We start from the raw sequence: 18,631 nt of genomic DNA, 5'->3' as shown, positions 1-18,631 counted from the left end.
ATAACGTAGATGAAACAGTGGTACTATCAAGATCCTTGCTTTTTGAAAGGGATGTCTTACAGGTGTGTGCGTACATGTGCGTGCTCAGTCACATGTGCCTCTTTGCGATCCCATAGACTGTAGCCCGCCAGGCTCCTCTGTCCATAGAATTTTCCGGTCAAGAATACTGGCGTGGACTGCCATCTCCTCCTCCAGGGGATCTTCCCAACCCAGGGATCAAACCCGTCTGTCTTGCATCTCCTCCATTGACAGGCAGATTCTTTACCAACTGGGCCACCAGGGTGAGGTGAAAAACAAGAATGTCACTAAGGAAAGTAGAGGTTGAGGAAGAGAATCTTTGAAGATTGCCTTTGTTTTATCTTTGACTGATTGAGTACCAAATGGAAGAGGAAGTTTTATATTGAAAATATTTTTATTAGGATCTGTATGAATCCAAAGCTTGTCTCATTCACTAGAAATTTTTAATGAAAATTTCTTTCTCTGTAATGAATTGAGCATAATTCTGACAAGAAAAGTAGGTAATTAGATAACCTTCCATCCCTCTTAATTTTTTGCGAGGGACAGGGTCGGGGGTGGTCATACCAAGCTGTCATTGGATAATTCACCATCATCCCCACAACTTCCACTTCCCTTTCCAGTTCTTGGTGATGAATATTTTTACATCATGTACTCAGCTCAGTGAAGAACTAGTTAACTAGTGATTTAACTAACTGTGAATATCATCTGTTGGTCATACAACTTTGCAATAGATGCAATTTACTATTTCCTTTTAGATTCATTCTGAAAATGACATTTCTTATTAACATATGTTTACACCTCTCAGGACTGCATTTTGTAGAGGTCTGTGTAATTGGAACTTGCAGGGGCCTCTGAGGACACTAGTAAACGATTGTTTTGCTTTCATGGCCCTCAGTGTCAGTAAAAATCAATGACAAAATAATAGGCATGCAATACAGAGTGCATTTTCTATTTTCTGTTTATGTCCTTATTTGAAACTGTAATTAAGCAATGTCAAATTGCAACTGTAAGAAAATAGTATCTGCTGTTTGAATATAATACAGGCCAAGTTCTATAAACTTTAATTAGGCCAAGCTTGCATTGACCTCAGTAGGAATCTGGCTAAGAATCTCTTTTAATTACCTCTGCCTTAAAATATGTAAGAATTTTCATATTGCTTTTCTCACTCAAAGAACAATGCATGGGTAGCTAAACTAATAAAATGTTTAAATAGATACAAATCAAACTTGAAAAGTTTAAACTGTTGTTTTCATCCTGTAAGTCAGCTGAGAAAAAGCATACAGATTGTAGTTCTAAATTATGTCCATAGAGTATTTCAAATCCAGTAAATTAACTCTCTTTTTTTTTCCCCTACTTGAGCTCATAAATGTTAACCTTAGAAGTGTCTCAAATTCTTTCATTGAAATAAAGTTGAACTGACAATAGCCAGATGATGTAAAATTGAAACTGAAATTCTATCCTTGGCCCATCCCATGTTCTTCCCCCTAGGTATTAGAGGAATCATAGGAGAGTTAATGTTTTCATTGTACGTGAACTGTAATATTTGGGCAAAACAGGGTATATAAATTTCTTACTGCCAGGAGAAAGCAATTACCAATGCAGGGAAGATAGCTGACAATAAATAAACAAAACTATACTAGATAGGAGTTTAAACATTTATTTAAAATGACTTAGCTTATAGAAAACAGGCCTTTGTAGTTATCATATGCCTTCATTTGAGTTTCTTAGTAGGAAGGCTAATTATGTCACCAAGCTATTTTTTGCCCATTATTTTAAAATAAATCAATCAAGATACGTTATATTGTGCAGTTAAACTCCAAAAGGAAACTATCGCACACAGCAAAACAAATAGCTCACTTTTCAAGCCCCGGATTGTGTCTGGGTGCACTGTGAGCTAGTGCACATATTATCCTTATCTTGCAGATGAGAAAAATCAGCTCACCTGGTGCTAAGAAACTCCACTGTCCCTGTATGGGAACCCAGGCCTATCTGATTCCAGGCTGTGGAGATCTTGGCTTTCGTAATGTGCTGCCTTCCCTACGTGGAGTCCTTTTCAGCAGCCCCACTGCCATGTCCAGTGCTTTCTCCTTTACTTTGAAAAAAATGTGTCATAGGAATCTTTGTGGTTCTGGAGAAGAAGCAGGAAGGAATTTTATGACAGAGGAGTTTTATTGTTAGGTGGTCTCATCTAAGTCTAACCCCAACCCCAACTCCAACCCCAGTCCCAGGACTAAGAGGATAGAGAGGGAAGGAACTTACAGTCATCTTAACTCTGAGGCATCCTTCAAGGTAAAACAATAATTCATATATTTCTTCACGCCACATCTGTCCATAGCCCTACTCTCTGAAACTCAGATGGAGGAGAATTGGGTCTCTGAGATGTGGTTCATCTGAGATTAGCTATCATTATCTTGTCATTATTATCAGATTCAACTGCAGTACATTAAAATCTATTAGCTCAAATTATTTTTTTGTTTGTTGAGGAAATTCTCTAAATGTTGTTTCATCAGACATTGACCTTTTCTTAGATGCTAGCCATGAAATTAAAAGATACTTACTCCTTGGAAGGAAAGTTATGACTAACCTAGATAGCATATTCAAAAGCAGAGACATTACTTTGCCAACAAAGGTCCGTCTAGTCAAGGCTATGGTTTTTCCAGTAGTCAAGTATGGATGTGAGAGTTGGACTATAAAGAAAGCTGAGCGCAGAATTGATGCTTTTGAACTGTGGTATTGGAGAAGACTCTTGAGAGTCCCTTGGACTGCAAGGAGATCCAACCAGTCCATCCTAAAGGAGATCAGTCCTGGGTGTTCATTGGAAGGACTGATGCTAAAGCTGAAACTCCAGTACTTTGGCCACCTCATGCGAAGAGTTGACTCATTGGAAAAGACTCTGATGCTGGGAGGGATTGGGGGCAGGAGGAGAAGGGGACGACAGAGGATGAGATGGCTGGATGGCATCACTGACTCGATGGACGTGAGTTTGAGTGAACTCTGGGAGTTGGTGATGGACAGGGAGGCCTGGCGTGCTGTGACTCACGGGATCGCAAAGAGTTGAACATGACTGAGTGACTGAACTGAGCTGAGCAATATTTTAAGGAGCTATAGTCAAACCCTCAACAGGAGGAAGTAATTTTGCTTCGAAAGAGAATTAGAAAATAGGAAAACAAATTAAAGTCTAAATGAGGAGTATGAAACTCTTGAGGAATTACAAATGAAAAGTACATTTAATGAGCTTCCTATGTTTGAAGAAGCGACTTTATATATAAAAGTTTAATATATTGAAAAATAACCTCACCACTCAGAATTAATTATAGTTAATAATAAATAGCAGTAAGTTAATAATTAAAACTTTTATCGTAAAACGATATAAAGCTATAGACCCCCATGTGACTGCCATTCTCAGCCATCCATCTCTCCTTAGGTGCCAGGAACTTTGTTTTCCAGTTAGTTTTCATATGTTTATATATAATATACCCATTAACAATATGTAGAATCATTTTGTGTGGATTAAAAGTTTTAATTGTTATACTCTACAGGCTGTTTCCTAGAGTATTTCTAGAGAACTCAAAACTGCTTGATTTGTCTACATTACAATATATTAAACATAACTTATTCCTTTTTCCTGCTGAATAGCATTTTGTCATGAGTATGCCTCATTTGATCTATCCATTCAGCATGTTTATACAGTACTCCTCCTCCTGTGTGAATATCCCAGTATGTAAATCCTCAGAAATGTGTGTGAATGGTCTCTAGGAAACAGAGCTGGAAGAGGAAGTGCTGGGTTGTAGAGTAGGCCTTTTTCCATTTTATTATGGTCTGTCAAACCAGCTGTGTGTAACAGATGTTCTATTTTTCCAATGTAATATCACTATGATACTCATTTTATGAGGACCTTTTGATTTTTGAAACTTATTCCTGTTAACCAGGGATTGGCAATTTAAGGCCTGTGGCCAAATCTGATCTGCCTGTTTCTGTAAGTTGTTTTATTGAAACCTAACCTCACTCGTTCATTTATGTACTGTCCATGGCAGCTCTCATGCTGTAATGTCAGAGTTGAGTAGTCACAACAGAGACCATATGGCTCACAAAGCCCAAACTATTTACTGTCTGGCTCTTTACAGAAAAAAATTTGCTGACTCCTGAAATTATAGTATTACCTACTGTCATTCTGTTTATTGTTTTGCTTTTTAAATTATCTAGTATTCAGCTACATAAATAAATATCATAATTTCAGAATATGATAGAAGCAATGGAAAATGGTTGAGTGAGCTGGTGACAATAGATAGATGGTAGAGAGAGTCTGGGAAGAGGCCATTTGAACTGAGACCCAGGAGACGAGAAAACCGAGGCTCAGAGAGTAATATGTACAAAGTCACGCAGGTAGTAAGTGGTATAAGTGGGATTTAAGCTCAGGAATAACTCCAAATATAGAGGGCTCTTTCCTCTGTAATATAGCCATCCTCATATGTTCATGCAAACACAATACCAAGCAAATAGCTAAGTGTTATAACAAAGAAGCCTCAGCAAAATTGTTCAGTTCTCCTCGACTTGGCAGGCCAGAGACAGGGTTTTGATGTATTGAAATTTGGAATCGGTAATGATAACTGGGTTTGAATTATAGTCCCAGCACTGACTTGGCTGAGTCACTTAAATTTGCAGCCTTCATTGTTGTTTGGAGGGGTGAGGGTGGGCGGGAGCTGTCTGTAAACTGAGGAGGGTGTTTAGATGATCTCCATGGGCTCTTCTGGCTCTCACTTTCTATGATGCTGTGACTTTAGGAGGTGGCATTTGATCTAGGCTTTGGAGGGTGGGGTGATTTTGACAGGCTGCCTTGTAAATGAAGAGAAAAGGTATTCCAGGTGGTATGAAGAGTCTGAATAAAAACTCAGTGGCTAGTAACTGTAGAAAGAATTCTAGAGATGGTTGTAATGGTCTGATCTGACAAGGCTAGAGTTTAATCCTGAGAAGACAGGGGAGGCACGAGTCTATCACTGAGCCGAGAGAGAGAGCCTGATGAAATTTCAATGATGGAGACTTCTATAGACCATCTGTTCATTTTCTGATAACTCTAAGAAAATTCTTCCTTACCTTTAGTCAAAGCGTATGAGTTCTAGCTATACCTTTTGTAAGATGCAGTTTATGCACAGTCATTGGATGATTTTAAATGGTAGAGGAACATATATACATATATATGTAAAAATATGCTTATATATATTCTTTTCTAGATTCATTTTCATTATAGGTTATTATAAGATATTAAATATAGTTCCCTAGGCTGTACAGTAGGTCCTTGTTGTATTTCTATTTTATAGTAGGTCCTTGTTGTATCTCTTTTATATATAGTAGTGTGTATCTGTTAGTCCCAAACTCTTAATTTATCCCTCCTCCCTCCTTTCCCCTTTGGTTAACCACATGAGTCTGTTTTGTAAATAAGTTCATTTGTACCATTTTTTATGTTCCACATGATATCATATGAAATTTGTCTTTCTCTGTTTGGCTTGCTTTTCTTAGTATGTTAATCTCTAGGTCTGTCGATGTTTCTGCAAAGGACATTATTTCATTCTTTTTTTTTTATGGCTGAGTAATGTTCCATTGCATATATGGACCACATCTTCTTTATCCACTCATCTGATGACGGACACTTAAGTTGTTTCCATGTCTTGACCATTGTAAATAGTGCTGCTATGAACATGGAAACTGAAGTGACCGCTTTGATTGCTCAATTGTGTCCGACTCTTTGCAGCTCCCTGGACTGTAGCCACCAGGCTCCTCAGTCCATGGAATTCTCTAGGCAAGAATACTGGTTGCTGTTTCCTTTTCCAGGAGATCTTCCTGACCCAGGGATCAACCTGGGTCTCCAACATTGTAGGCAGATGCTTTACCATCTGAGTCACCAGGATGCGAACATGGGGGTGCATGTATGTTTTTAAATTAGTGTTAAAGCTTCTGCCTCCAATGCGGGAGACCCGGGTTCGATCCCTGGGTCAGGAAGATCCCCTGGAGAAGGAAATGGCAATCCACTCCTGTATTCTTGCCTGGAGAATCCCATGGATGGAGAAGCCTAGTTGGTTACAGTCCATGGGGGTCGCAAAGAGTCAGACACGACTCAGTGACTTCACCTTCACCACCTTCTCTTCCAGATCAGTGACCAAGAATGAGATTGCTGGATCTTACTGGTAACCTTGTTTTTAGTTTTTGAAGGAACCTCTATACTGGTCTCCATAGTGGCTGTCCCAATTTACATTATCACCAGTGATGTAGGAGGGTTTCCTTTTCTCTGCACCTTCTCCAGCAGTTATTATTTGTTGATGTTTTGATGATGATGGCCATTCTGACTGGTGTGAGGTGATATCTCACTGTAGTTTTGATTAGCATTTCTCTCATAATAACAATGTTGAGCATTTTTTTTCATGTGCTTGTTAGCCATCTGTGTGGCTTCTTTGGAGAAATGTCTATATAGGTCTTCTGCTCATATTTTGATTGGGTTGTTTATTTTTTTGATAATGAGCTGTATGCGCTCATTGTGTAACTTAAAAATTAAGACCTTGTCAATTGTGCCATTTGCAAATACTTTTTCTCCTGTTTCATATGTTGTCTTTTTATTCTGTTGATGACTTTCTTTGCTATGCAGAAACTTCTAAGTTCAAGATCCCATTAAAAAATTTTTGCTTTTATTTCTATTGCCTTGGGAGACTGACCTAAGAAGACATTGCTACAATTTATGTCAGAGACAATTCTGCCTATATTTTCTTTTAGGAGTTTTTTGTGTGATGTCCTATATTTAAGTCTTTAAGCCATTTTGAGTTTATTTTTATATATGATGTGAGGGAGTGTCCTTACTTCATTAATTTACATGTGGCTCTCCAACTTTCCCAACACCACTTACTGAAGAGATTGTCTTTTCCCCATTGTATATTTTTGCCTCCTTTGTCAAAGATTAATTGATCACAGGTGGGTAGATTTATTTCTGGGCTCTCTTTTCTGTTCTGTTGATCCGTATATCTGCTTGTGTGCCAGTACCATGCTATTTTGATTATTGTAGCCTTGTAGTATTGTCTGAGGTCTGGGAGGGTTAGACCTTCAGCTTTGTTCTTTCTCAGATTGCCTTAGCAATTCTGAGTCTTTTGTGGTTCCATGTAAATATTAGGATTTTTGTTCTTGTTCTCTGAAGAATTTCATGGGTAATGATAAGGATTGGATTAAAACTGTAAATTGCTTTGGTAATATGTCCATTTTAATAATATAAATTCTTTTAATCCAAGAGTGGGTTGGAAAAAGGTGATTCCAGAAGCGGGCAGAGGAAAGATGCCATTAGAGCAATTTAGGCCAAGTATAAGAGCATAAACTAAATTATTGGTAGCAAGGTCAGAGAAAAGAGGAAGTGGTAATGTTTCTTAAAATGTTTGTTTGTTTTATGTTTGTTTTTTTGCATGACAGAATTTTCTTTGAACTTGATGAAAGCTGCCAGCAGTTTTTTTACATGTTAATTCATGGGTTTAAAGACCTCTAAGAAAAAATATATAAATAAATAAAGACCTCTAAGGAGGTGGCTGTAGTGGGCATGTCATAGAGATTCTTAACACAGGGCTTAAAGGTTCTTTTCCAAAGTATGAAATACCAAGGGGACGAACAGGTTTGAAGGGTTGGCTTTGGAAGGAGGAGTTTATGAGCCTAGTATTAGATGGATCAGGTAAAACTGTCAGGGAGAGAGCTTATAAATTGATATAATGGCTTAGGAGAGAGGTCAGAACAGAATTTGAGGATGTGGGAGCCATCCCCACAAAAGTGGTGGTATTGAGACCCCGGACATGAAAGTGTCCTAGCGATCAACGTGTTTATGCAAAGAATACTTGGGACATACCCAGACAGACAGCTTATTCCTAAGTAGCAGAAAAGGGGGAAACTAGAGAAGGAGCTATAAGATGAATATGAAGAAAACCAGAAGAAAATGGTATGGAGGAAGCCAAGAGAGACAAGAGTTTCAAGAAGTCATCAAACTGTCAAATGTTGCTGAGGTCAAGTAAGAAAAGGACTGGAGGGCGTCCACAGGAGCAATTTAAGTCACCTGGAAATGTGGGATGAGCAGATTCAGAGAAATTGTGGGGCTGGAAGCCAGATTGTAGCTTATAGTAAGGAGTGAAGGGAGCAGAGGGAGTAGAATACTCATGGCTCTTCTCTAAGAAAGCCTGTTGTGAAAGGCTGGAGAAAGTCAGGTGATAACTGGAGTGAGATGGGGCAGTAGAAGGTTCACTCTTTCTTCTTGTTTATATTCAGGAAGCAAAGCTAGACTTCCAAATTGTAATATGACTTAGATTGCCTTTCCAACATTTGCTATTTGCTATGTTTAAAATTCTTTTATTGGTGATTGTTTTTTGGACATGGTATGTTGTGTCCAAGCATTCAGTGAAAGCATTGCTGCCCAAACTCCTAGCATCGTCGAGTTCTATTTAAACAAGCCCAGACCTCCATGTTTGCCCATAGTTTCATTGGATCTTTTAAACGTATTTATTTATATTAAACAAAGAATAATTACTTTACAATACTGTGATGGCTTCTGCCATACATCAGCATGAATCAGCCATAGGCACACATGTGTTAGATTTTAATTAGATTCCCCTTTCAGTTTTTAAGCGTCAACATACTAGTATTTGGAACTGCAGTTTTTAAATTACAGAATAGGACTTGAGTCCTTGAAGTTTGACCTCTACCTAAAGAATTGATCAAAAATGTTTAATGTTTAAATGTTGCAGTTTAGAGAATATCTTTATTGTATTGCCAAATGCTGAGTGATAGAGAGATTTAATTCTGACAAGCACTAATTAGAAAGAGAAAAAAATTAAAAAGTGATGTGAACCAGAATCAGAGTAAACCAGGCAAGGAATACTTTTACTGGTTGCAGAAAATCAACAATGCGTAATACAGTCATATTCACTTCCTTTACTAGCAGTGGAAATACTGCAAGCTGTCTCTAGGAGGTTTAGACAGGCTTATTGAAGACATAATCGTTTTGATAGGTGTTATTTGTTGGTAATATGATGCCTTGAAGTTGCAGAAAATTATTTGCTTTTAGAGATATGATAAATGGTTCTTGGATTTTTAAAAAACAAAACAATATGGCAAAGGTTTCTAACTTGGAAGAAGTGAATAGTCAGTGAAGTGTCTCCACTGGTTTCTTGTTTAATAATAAATTTTCAATTTTGAGGGGTATTATTTCTCTAAGCACAATTGCTTTAAATATACTGACATCAAAAAAAGAAGTATTACTTCTTTAGAGGTCACTGTGTTATAATAAAAAACACTTATCCATTTAGTAAATTAAATAGAGAGTATATATGTATACGGACTTCTCTGTTGGCAAAGGCACTAAAGAATCTGCCTGCAATGCGGGAGACCTGGGTTCAATCCCTGGGATGGGAAGATCCCCAGGAGGAAGGCATGGCAACCCACTTCAGTATTCTTGCCTGGAAAATCCCCATGGACAGAGGAGCCTGGCGAGCTATAGTCCATGGGGTCACAAAGAGTAGGACATGACTGAGTGACTAAGCACAGTTCAGTTCAGTTGCTCACTCGTGTCTGACTCTTTGCGTCCCCATGAATCACAGCATGACAGGCCTCCCTGTCCACCAACTCCCGGAGTTTACCCAGACTCATGTCTATCGAGTCAGTGATGCCATCCAGCTTTCTCATCCTCTGTCGTCCCCTTCTCCTCCTGCCTTCAATCCCTCCCAGCATCAGTGTATTTTCTAATGAGTCAACTCTTCGCATGAGGTGGCCAAAGTACTGGAGTTTCAGCTTCAGTATCAGTCCTTCCAATGAACATCCAGGACTGATCTCCTTTAGGATGGACTGGTTGGATCTCCTTGCAGTCCAAGGGACTCTCAAGAGCCTTCTCCAACACCACAGTTCAAAAGCATCAATTCTTCTGCACTCAGCTTTCTTTATAGTCCAACTCTCACATCCATACATGACCACTGGAAAAACCATAGCCTTGACTAGACGGACCTTTGTTGGCAAAGTAATGTCTCTGCTTTTGAATATGCTATCTAGGTTAGTCATAACTTTCCTTCCAAGGAGTAAGCGTCTTTTAATTTCATGGTTGCAATCACCATCTGCAGTGATTTTGGAGGCCCCCAAAATAAAGTCTGACAGCTTCCCCATCAATTTGCCATGAAGTAATGGGACCAGATGCCATGATCTTAGTTTTCTGAATGTTGAGCTTTAAGCCAACTTTTTCACTCTCCTCTTTCACTTTCATCAGCAGGCTTTTTGGTTCCTCTTCACTTTCTGCCATAAGGGTGGTGTCATCTGCATATCTGAGGTTATTGATATTTCTCCCGGCAATCTTGATTCCAGCTTGTGCTTCCTCCAGCCCAGTGTTTCTCATGATGTACTCTGCATATAAGTTAAATAAGCAGGGTGGCACAGCCTTTTCCTATTTGGAACCAGTCTGTTGTTCCATGTCCAGTTCTAACTGTTGCTTCCTGACCTGCATACAGGTTTCTCAAGAGGCAGTTCAGGTGGTCTGGTATTCATTCCCATGTCTTCAAAATTTTCCAGAGTTTATTGTGATCCACACAGTCAAAGGCTTTGGCATAGTCAAGAAAGCAGAAATAGATGTTTTTCTGGAACTCTCTTGCTTTTTCCACGATCCAGCAGATGTTGGCAATTTGATCTCTGGTTCCTCTGCCTTTTCTAAAACTGCTTGAACATCTGGAAGTTCACGGTTCACGTATTGCTGAAGACTGGCTTGGAGAATTCTGAGCATTACTTTACTAGCCTGTGGGATGATTGCAATTGTGTGGTAGTTGGAGCATTCTTTGGCATTGTCTTTCTTTGGGATTAGAATGAAAACTGACCTTTTCTAGTCCCGTGGCCACTGCTGAGTTTTCCAAATTTGCTGGCATATTGATTGCAGCACTTTCACAGCATCATCTTTTAGAATTTGAACTAGCTCAACTGGAATTCCATCACCTCCACTAGCTTTGTTCGTAGTGATGCTTTCTAAGGCTCACTTGACTTCACATTCCAGGATGTCTGGCTCTAGGTGAGTGATGACATCATTGTGATTTTCTGGGTCGTGATACACACACATATATGAATACATCATTGCATATTTACACACGTATATGTGTGTGTGTGTGACTTTGCCTTGTAAAGAACCTGGTTGTCTTTTCCTTAAGGTGAGATTTACCTTTTTGAGGATAAGATTTTACTCTGAAATTCTTGGTCATGTCCTTTCTTCTTTCTCTTTGTTTTCCAGTGAAATTCATTATCATATCTTTTAACTCCCTTTGGACCTCTCTTCCTCCTGATGCTGTCTAGAACCTGGGCCTTTCCTTTAGTCGTTCATTCACCATTCTAGCCTGTTCTCTTGCTCCTTGACTTTTCACTGAATCTCATTCAGTTTTTCCCAGGGTCAACCTTACCATTTGACATCTTTGCCACTGTCCCTGGGCTGCTGCCCTGTCAGCTGAAACTTGACAACAGTGCCAATTGTAAACTCTCTAAATCTGTGGTCTCCAGTCTGTTGGGGTGCCAAGACAGCCTCTGTAATCCTTAATTATTCCACACTTTCTCCTCCGTCTTCCTACTTCTTCCCTGTTACCTGTTCCCTCAGTCTCGAAAAATAATCTTGACTCCTGTTTTATTGAGACAAACAGGCAGGAACTCCTTAACATCTTCTTTTACTACCATTCTCTGTCACTACCTGCAAATTTTCTCAACACATATCACCTCCTCGTTATTTTCCTACTTTTTGTCTTTAACTTGGCTATCAGGCTGCTCAAAAGAGCAATGCCTTTTGCTTCTCATTCTACCCTCTGGCTTCCATCCAGAGCTGCTGTTAACACCTAGTGATAGTTTTCCATGTTCACCTTATTTGGCCTTAAAGACATTTTAACGTTCATTACTGCCTCTAAGTATCTTCTTCAGTGTTCATAAAACTCCTCACTTTTCGATTTTTCTCCCACCTTAGGTTCTCACAAATTCAAAGTTGCTGTTCCCAAAAACAGCACAAAAAATTTAAGCATTTAATGCTTTACAACATAATAATTGATATGAATGCTTGTAATTTAGTATTAATTGTACTTCTAAAAATTATACTATACTTTTATATATAGTATATAAATAACTAAGTATTAGTTATACCTTAAAAAATAAGAAACATATTAATTTTCCCTTGGTTTCTTCTTTCCTAGTTAATGAAGGAGTTCCCTCTCCTGAGCATGTTCAACATCCATGAAAACCTTTTAGAGGCTCTCCTGGAACTACAAGCATATGCTGATGTTCAGGCAGTCTTAGCAAAGTATGACGGTAAGTCCTTGGGTACTTTTATCTACTTGAGTATTCCTGTCTTCTTGATGTGTTTCAATGATTAGAAGAGAAGGATCATTTCAAATAGCACAGCACTTTGATAACTATTGTCTTATGAATTTCCTCCTGATTTCCATGGTCAAGAATCACTCAGAACCTCTGAAGGCAGCACATGCCCTGTAGGAACAGCACTGACCCCTCACTGGTTGACTGTGATCGCTACCTGTTGGTCATGTAGATTTTTGAAGCAATAGAACAGCTAGGTTTTGTTGTTGTTTAGCTGCTAAGTCGTGTTCGAATATTTGCAACCCCATGGCCTGTAGCCCACCAGACTTCTCTATGCATGGTATTTCTCAGGCAGGAATATTGAAATGAGTTGCCATTTCCTTCACCAAAAACAGCTGTTAGCTTCTGCTACAAAACTTGTGACAGTTCAGTAATGTTTGAAGATGAAATCATGGCCCCTTCACCCCAGGTCTTCTCTTTTTTAGCAGAATAACTCCCATTTCTTCACATGAGAGCCTTTGCAGTCCCTTTGCCATTCCAACCTACTCACCCATGAGCTTATTTTATTTTGCCTTTTCTTAATAAACCAGAAATATAAGCTGGTACCACCCAGATATTTGAAAAATCTTCTTCTCAACTGCCATTGTCTTTGAATTTACTATTTGATTGATTATACACAATTTTCTACATAATTAGTTGTTAGAATCTCTGCAGAATTTCATACCATTCTGCCATGTTCCATTAACTCTCTCCCCAAAATAAATATATTTGCTTATAAAATGGATGTTAGGAAGTGATTGTTTATGTTACATGATTTTTTTTTACTTTATAAAATATTATTTATTAAGTAAGCATTTTTAGTGCATTTAAAGAATTATTGACATGTACACACTGCTATATTTAAAATAAAATGCCTTTCTGTGAAAAAAGAAAGAATTATTCAGGTCAAAATTTCTAGCAATTCATCAAACATATAGAGCCAACTATATACTATTTGAGTCTTTTGTTTTGACACACAGTTCCTCAAAAGGTATCTCTGAACTAAATTAGCGTTGTTACCCCCTGCAGCTGGAGGAACTGAGGCATCGTGAGACTGTTTTCATTTTGTTTTGTTGTTAATTCTTGCTCAGACTGATGGAAACTAAAAGCCCTCAGCCAGTGATGGCACTGCTTGGCCTGTGCAAACATGAGCACCCTGTGTAAGAAAATAAATGCTACCTAGTATGGAACTGATTTTAGAAAGAGAGAAAAATGTGGCACACTTTACAGTAAACAAAATAAAGACTGTTTGGCCTTCATGTCAGCTCACTTTTGTTCTCTGTTATATGCTGGAATCTCACTGTTGGGCTGACCTTGGGAATCTAAGCCAGGAGACTACCTTAGAGGCAGAATGCTTATGGTACGCTGAGAGCCTTTTGGTACCTAAGAAGCACGGCACATGGGTTCAGGTGGCCATGCGCCTTCCACAAAGTACCTCAAAGCCAGCAGTGTCATGGCAAGGCTTCAGTGTTCTCATCCCCAGGGTCAGCCTGCACTCAGCCTGCTACATCAAGGCGTGAGAAAGCTTTAGCCAATAGAGCCTTTGGGATCTCAGGTCTCTCCTAAGGCTCCTTTCATGAAGATCTCAGTTCATTACAGAAATCATCAGCTTTGTGTTACAAGACTGATTGTAAAATAAAGCAGTGAACTCATTTGGAGCTTTCTGTCGTCTGTCTCCATCCCATTGCACAGTCTCCTTGCCACAACAACCGAAAGCTGATTTATTAGATTCTGATAACATATGTTCACATTATTTGTTACAAGAGCCTGTCCTACCCTTCACTAAAACTTGGCTCTCACTTTGCTAAATTCCTTTGTTGCAAATGGACAAACTCACTATACCAAAGCCCTGTGTTGAGCTTTGTTTATGTTTGTACCTGGCAACAGAGATGATGTTCTTTCTCATTATTCATGGAAAAAGAGCCTCATTAGTGGCAGGACACATACTGTTGCTGAGATGCCTCGTTAGGGGTTTGGAGTTCAGCAGTGGTCAATACGCTGCAGATGACCTAACCCCAGCTGAATCCTGGAGGGTGTTTTGGCTCAGACTTGGCTCAGGCCTGTGTCATTTACAGTAGAAATATAATGAAGTGGCTGCTGAAGTTACTGTTCTCGAGGAGTAAGCTGCAGCCACACCAGACTATTAAAAACATGCCTCATCTTCTTCTCCCCGGACCAGAAAATGGGCTCTTTCCGGCTCTTCCCTGCAGCTTTTCCTGGAGACCCAAAGGACCTCAACCCAGTTCTTATCCAATTTTCTTGCTCTGTGTGAGGAAGTGGAAGCTTCAGAGGGCTTGGAGTACAGACAGCAATTGGGGCGCCCTGCTCTTCACCCTGATTCTGATGTCATCATTGTAATCTGTGAGATGCTGGAGACAGCGCTTTGAACCCCAGCCTCCCCATCCCTCACCATCGAGCCACACCCAGAGCAGCAGGATTAGATGTTATCTTTGCAAATTGGAATGCTCTGGTTGGGTAGCTGTTTCTTGGATGTTTTATGGGTACAGCAATCCTTCTTTATTACATTTGCTAGGTGGCTGAATTTTTTTAAGTAGTATGAGGGGAAGTGACACAATGGGATTGGTGCTGCTTCTCTGACCTTTGCAAAAAGGATTTAGAAATATGGCAAAGCACAGGGGAAAAAAACACAGCATGTTCTGAGGAAAGGAGGAAGGCGGCATATATTCCCTTTGCCTCATTCTTATTCTTCTTCACTTCTATTTTCTTTTTCTTTGCTTTGACTTTTTAAAATGACATTTACAAAGTTCTTTTATAGGGAAGCCCTTTGGTAAGCCTGGATTCCAAGTTGGGATTATGAGTTAACTGGTCACCCCTCCTTGTAAACTGCAATCTAATTTTTACTTTTCCCTTCAGATAGCTTTTGATCTTATGTTATTCCAGCCATTAGTCTGAAATGCTGTCTTGCCATCCTCAGGAGTTTTCATGGTCTTCTAGTTTCAATCTGTTAACCAACATTATGGGTGAGCAATTTTTATCCAGGTGGTTGGTGTTGCTTTTGGAGGATCCTTCATACAATGACTGAAAAAACAGCAGCAGCTAACATTGAGTTCTTATGATGTATCATGGTCAGACATGATCCTAAGCTTGGCGTGGATGGACTCATTTATTCTCACCACAGCATATGAGGTAGATACTATTATTAGCCCATTTTACAGCTGTGGCAACTGGTACAGAAAGGAGTTAAGTAACTTATTCAAGTGAAGAGCCTAAGATGTCACAGTAAAGCCATGGAGATATTATGTTGTGAGGGCAAAGAGGGAAACTTAGAACAGCCTTTATTTGATATGATGTGAATTCTACAAGGAAAGGAAAGCAAGAATAAATTGAGGTCATCTGACCCTAGGCCCATGCTCTTAACCATCATTCCACTTCCACTGTCTCTGCTGTTGGCAGTATATTTAATTGTTTCTATTAACACTCTTCTTGTTGTTATCATTGGTTCCAATTTATTGAGAACCTACCATGTGCCAAACGTATTATACACATTACCATAACCCTTACAATGTCCTTGCAAGAAGGTAGTTATTCTGTTTTATCAGATGCAAAGCTGAGGCTTGTGAATTTAAGTAACTTTCAAAACCACATTCCTTGAAAACTGCAAAACTGCAGAACTGAGATGCAAATTCAGGTCTAGCTGGCTTTAGGAGTCCATGTGTTTTTCATAAACGTAAGCCTCATTGAAGTGACTTTCTTTTTCTCCCTCCTCTTATAAAGAATGAATTAGGCAGGCTGGAGCCATGGTGCAGAATTTCAGTGATGCCAAATTGTCTTTTAAGATTTTTTAAAAATTATTCCTTAAGAACTGGGCATATCTGTATTTGTCTATCTTTCTGAAACCATCTCCAATCACCTTGTTCCTGATTTCATTAGTCACAAAAGGGATTTGATGTATGGTGTTCATTTAACTTGTGATTTATCTTTTTTTTTTTCAGTCATACATTAGCTATAAAGACAATGTTTTTAAGATCATAAAGTCATCGGAACCTTCTATTCAAAGCCATTGAGAAAGTTGTTACAAGCTTTGGATTGCCTTTCAAAGATGTTTATAGGCCATCTAGCTTGAAAGCTTAAGTCTGAAGATTAGGGTGGGAGTGAGGAAAACAATTGATGCGTTTCTTATTCATTATCATTTGCACATTTGAATTTTAGAAGAATCTCACAGAGCAAGTGAATATGAATATGAGTGCTCCCTTTGTGGACATTTCCTTTGGGAGTACCTAGCTCTGTCTCTAGTTAGTAACTCCTGAGGATACCCAAGGCAGTCCTGGTGGTGGGGCAGAGGACTAGCCCTGGTGCCAGCCTGCTGAGATCAAGCCCAGCTCTGCCTTTCACTGGCTGAGTGAACTTAGTTCAGTTCAGTTCAGTCTCTCAGTTTTGTCTGACTCTTTGTGACCCCATGGACTGCAGCACGCCAGGCTTCCCTGTCCATTACCAACTCCTGGAGCTTGCTCAAACTCATGTCCATTGAGTCAGTGATGCCAACCAACCATCTTGTCCTCAGCTATCCCCTTCTGCTTCTGCCCTCAATCTTTCCCACCATCAGGGTCTTTCCAATGAGTCCACCCTTTGCATCAGGTGGTCAAAGTACTGGAACTTCAGCTTTAGCATCAGTCCTTCCAATGAATGTTCAGGGTTGATCTCCTTTAGGATTGACTGGTTTGATCTCCCTGTAGTCCCAGGGACTCTCAAGAGTCTTCTCCAACTTCACAGTTCAAAAGCATCAATTTTTAGGCACTCAGCTTTCTTTATGGTCCAACTCTCACATCTCATGGATGTGAGAGTGAACTTAAGCAAATCACTTAACCTTCTAAACTTCCATTTCTTTCTCTGGAAATGGAATCAAGACTTAGAAAGCCTAAGCAACTTGCCCAAGATCACACAGCTGGTAATTTGTTGTGAGGATTAAAGTATTTAATCAACGGTGGCTCAGTAGTAAAGAATCCATCTGCCAATACAGGAAATGCTGGTTCGATCCTTGGGTTGGGAAGAACCCCTGGAGAAGGAAATGGCAATCCACTCCAGTCTTCTTACTTGGGAAATCCCATGAACAGAGGAGACAGGTGGGCTGCATTCCGTAGAGTCACAAGAGAGTCAGACATGACTTAATGACTAAACAACGATGTTTAGAAAAGTGTGGGGCACACAATAAGAATTCAGTAACTATTAACCATTATAAAGAGACAAGATGACCACTCCTGAACTTCACCACTGTTCTCAACCCATTTTGTTCAAATGGAAAACTGTATATAAAATGTCAATTAAAATGAGAGCATAAGAGCCCTGTCTTGTGTCCCCCTAAAAACTGCTATAGCAGTTAATATTTGTTAAAATTAATTATACATCTAACAGGACATGTGAACTGACTCATTGGAAAAGACCCTGTTGCTAGGAAAGATTGAAGGCAGGAGGAGAAGGGAACAACGGAAGATGAGATGGCTGGGTGGCATCACTGACTCAATGGACATGAGTCTGAGTGAACTCCAGGAGTTGGTGATGGACAGGGAAGCCTGGTGTGTTGCAGTCCATGGAGTCACAAAAAGTAGGACATGACTGAGTGACTGAACAATAAAATAGGACATGTGTGTAGATATTTAATAAGAATGGATACTTATTTTTTATCTCTAAAACAATTCTTAAACATTTAGAAAACTGAAAAATAAAAATTGCCCAAGATTTTCACTCTTGAGATAAAGACAGATTGTTTCAGCCTCGGGGCAATTTGTACCAATGGAAATACAAATTCAAGCTCTTCTGGATACTTACTGCATTAGAGCCTCTAGTGATTGCCCTAAATTTGGGGTCAAAAGCTTCCCTGTGAAGGACAGCTGGTCTTTTTATATAGTCATGAATGTTATATAAATGCAACAGCTATATAAGACCATTTTTACTGGTACCATCAAGCCCATCCTAAATCTGCATTGTTATTTACTCTCTGGTAATGTGCAGAAGTTTCCCTGGTGGCTCAGACCAGGGAAAGCGTCTGCCTATAATGCGGGAGACCTGGGTTCAGTCCCTGGGTCAGGAAGATCTCCTGGAGAAGGAAATGGCAACCCACTCCAGCATTCTTGCCTGGAAAATCCCATGGAGGGAGGATCCTGGTGGGCTACAGTCTATGGGGTCACAAAGAGTCAGACACGACTGAGCAACTTCACTTCACAATGTGCAGAAGGAATACTTTTAAGTACAGGACATGTACATTGCTTTATAGAGTCAGCATGTAGTTATAAGTAAA

The 18,631-nt window shown here is 39.5% G+C and overlaps 1 protein-coding gene across 20 annotated transcripts in view; it reads left to right on the top strand.

The window, feature by feature from the left end:
- Window positions 1-18,631, top strand: part of ST7 (suppression of tumorigenicity 7) — a 273,040-nt gene that overhangs the window by 192,713 nt on the left and 61,696 nt on the right. For all 20 annotated transcript variants that reach the window (XM_027968340.3, XM_027968338.3, XM_060414354.1 and 17 more), the window contains 1 exon segment: window positions 12,219-12,333. In XM_027968340.3, the coding sequence (XP_027824141.1) occupies window positions 12,219-12,333 (115 nt within the window).

Source organism: Ovis aries, chromosome 4 (genome assembly GCF_016772045.2).
Source record: "Ovis aries strain OAR_USU_Benz2616 breed Rambouillet chromosome 4, ARS-UI_Ramb_v3.0, whole genome shotgun sequence".
NCBI classification, from domain to species: Eukaryota; Metazoa; Chordata; class Mammalia; order Artiodactyla; family Bovidae; genus Ovis; species Ovis aries.
This window is presented reverse-complemented; position numbering and strand designations above follow the sequence as displayed.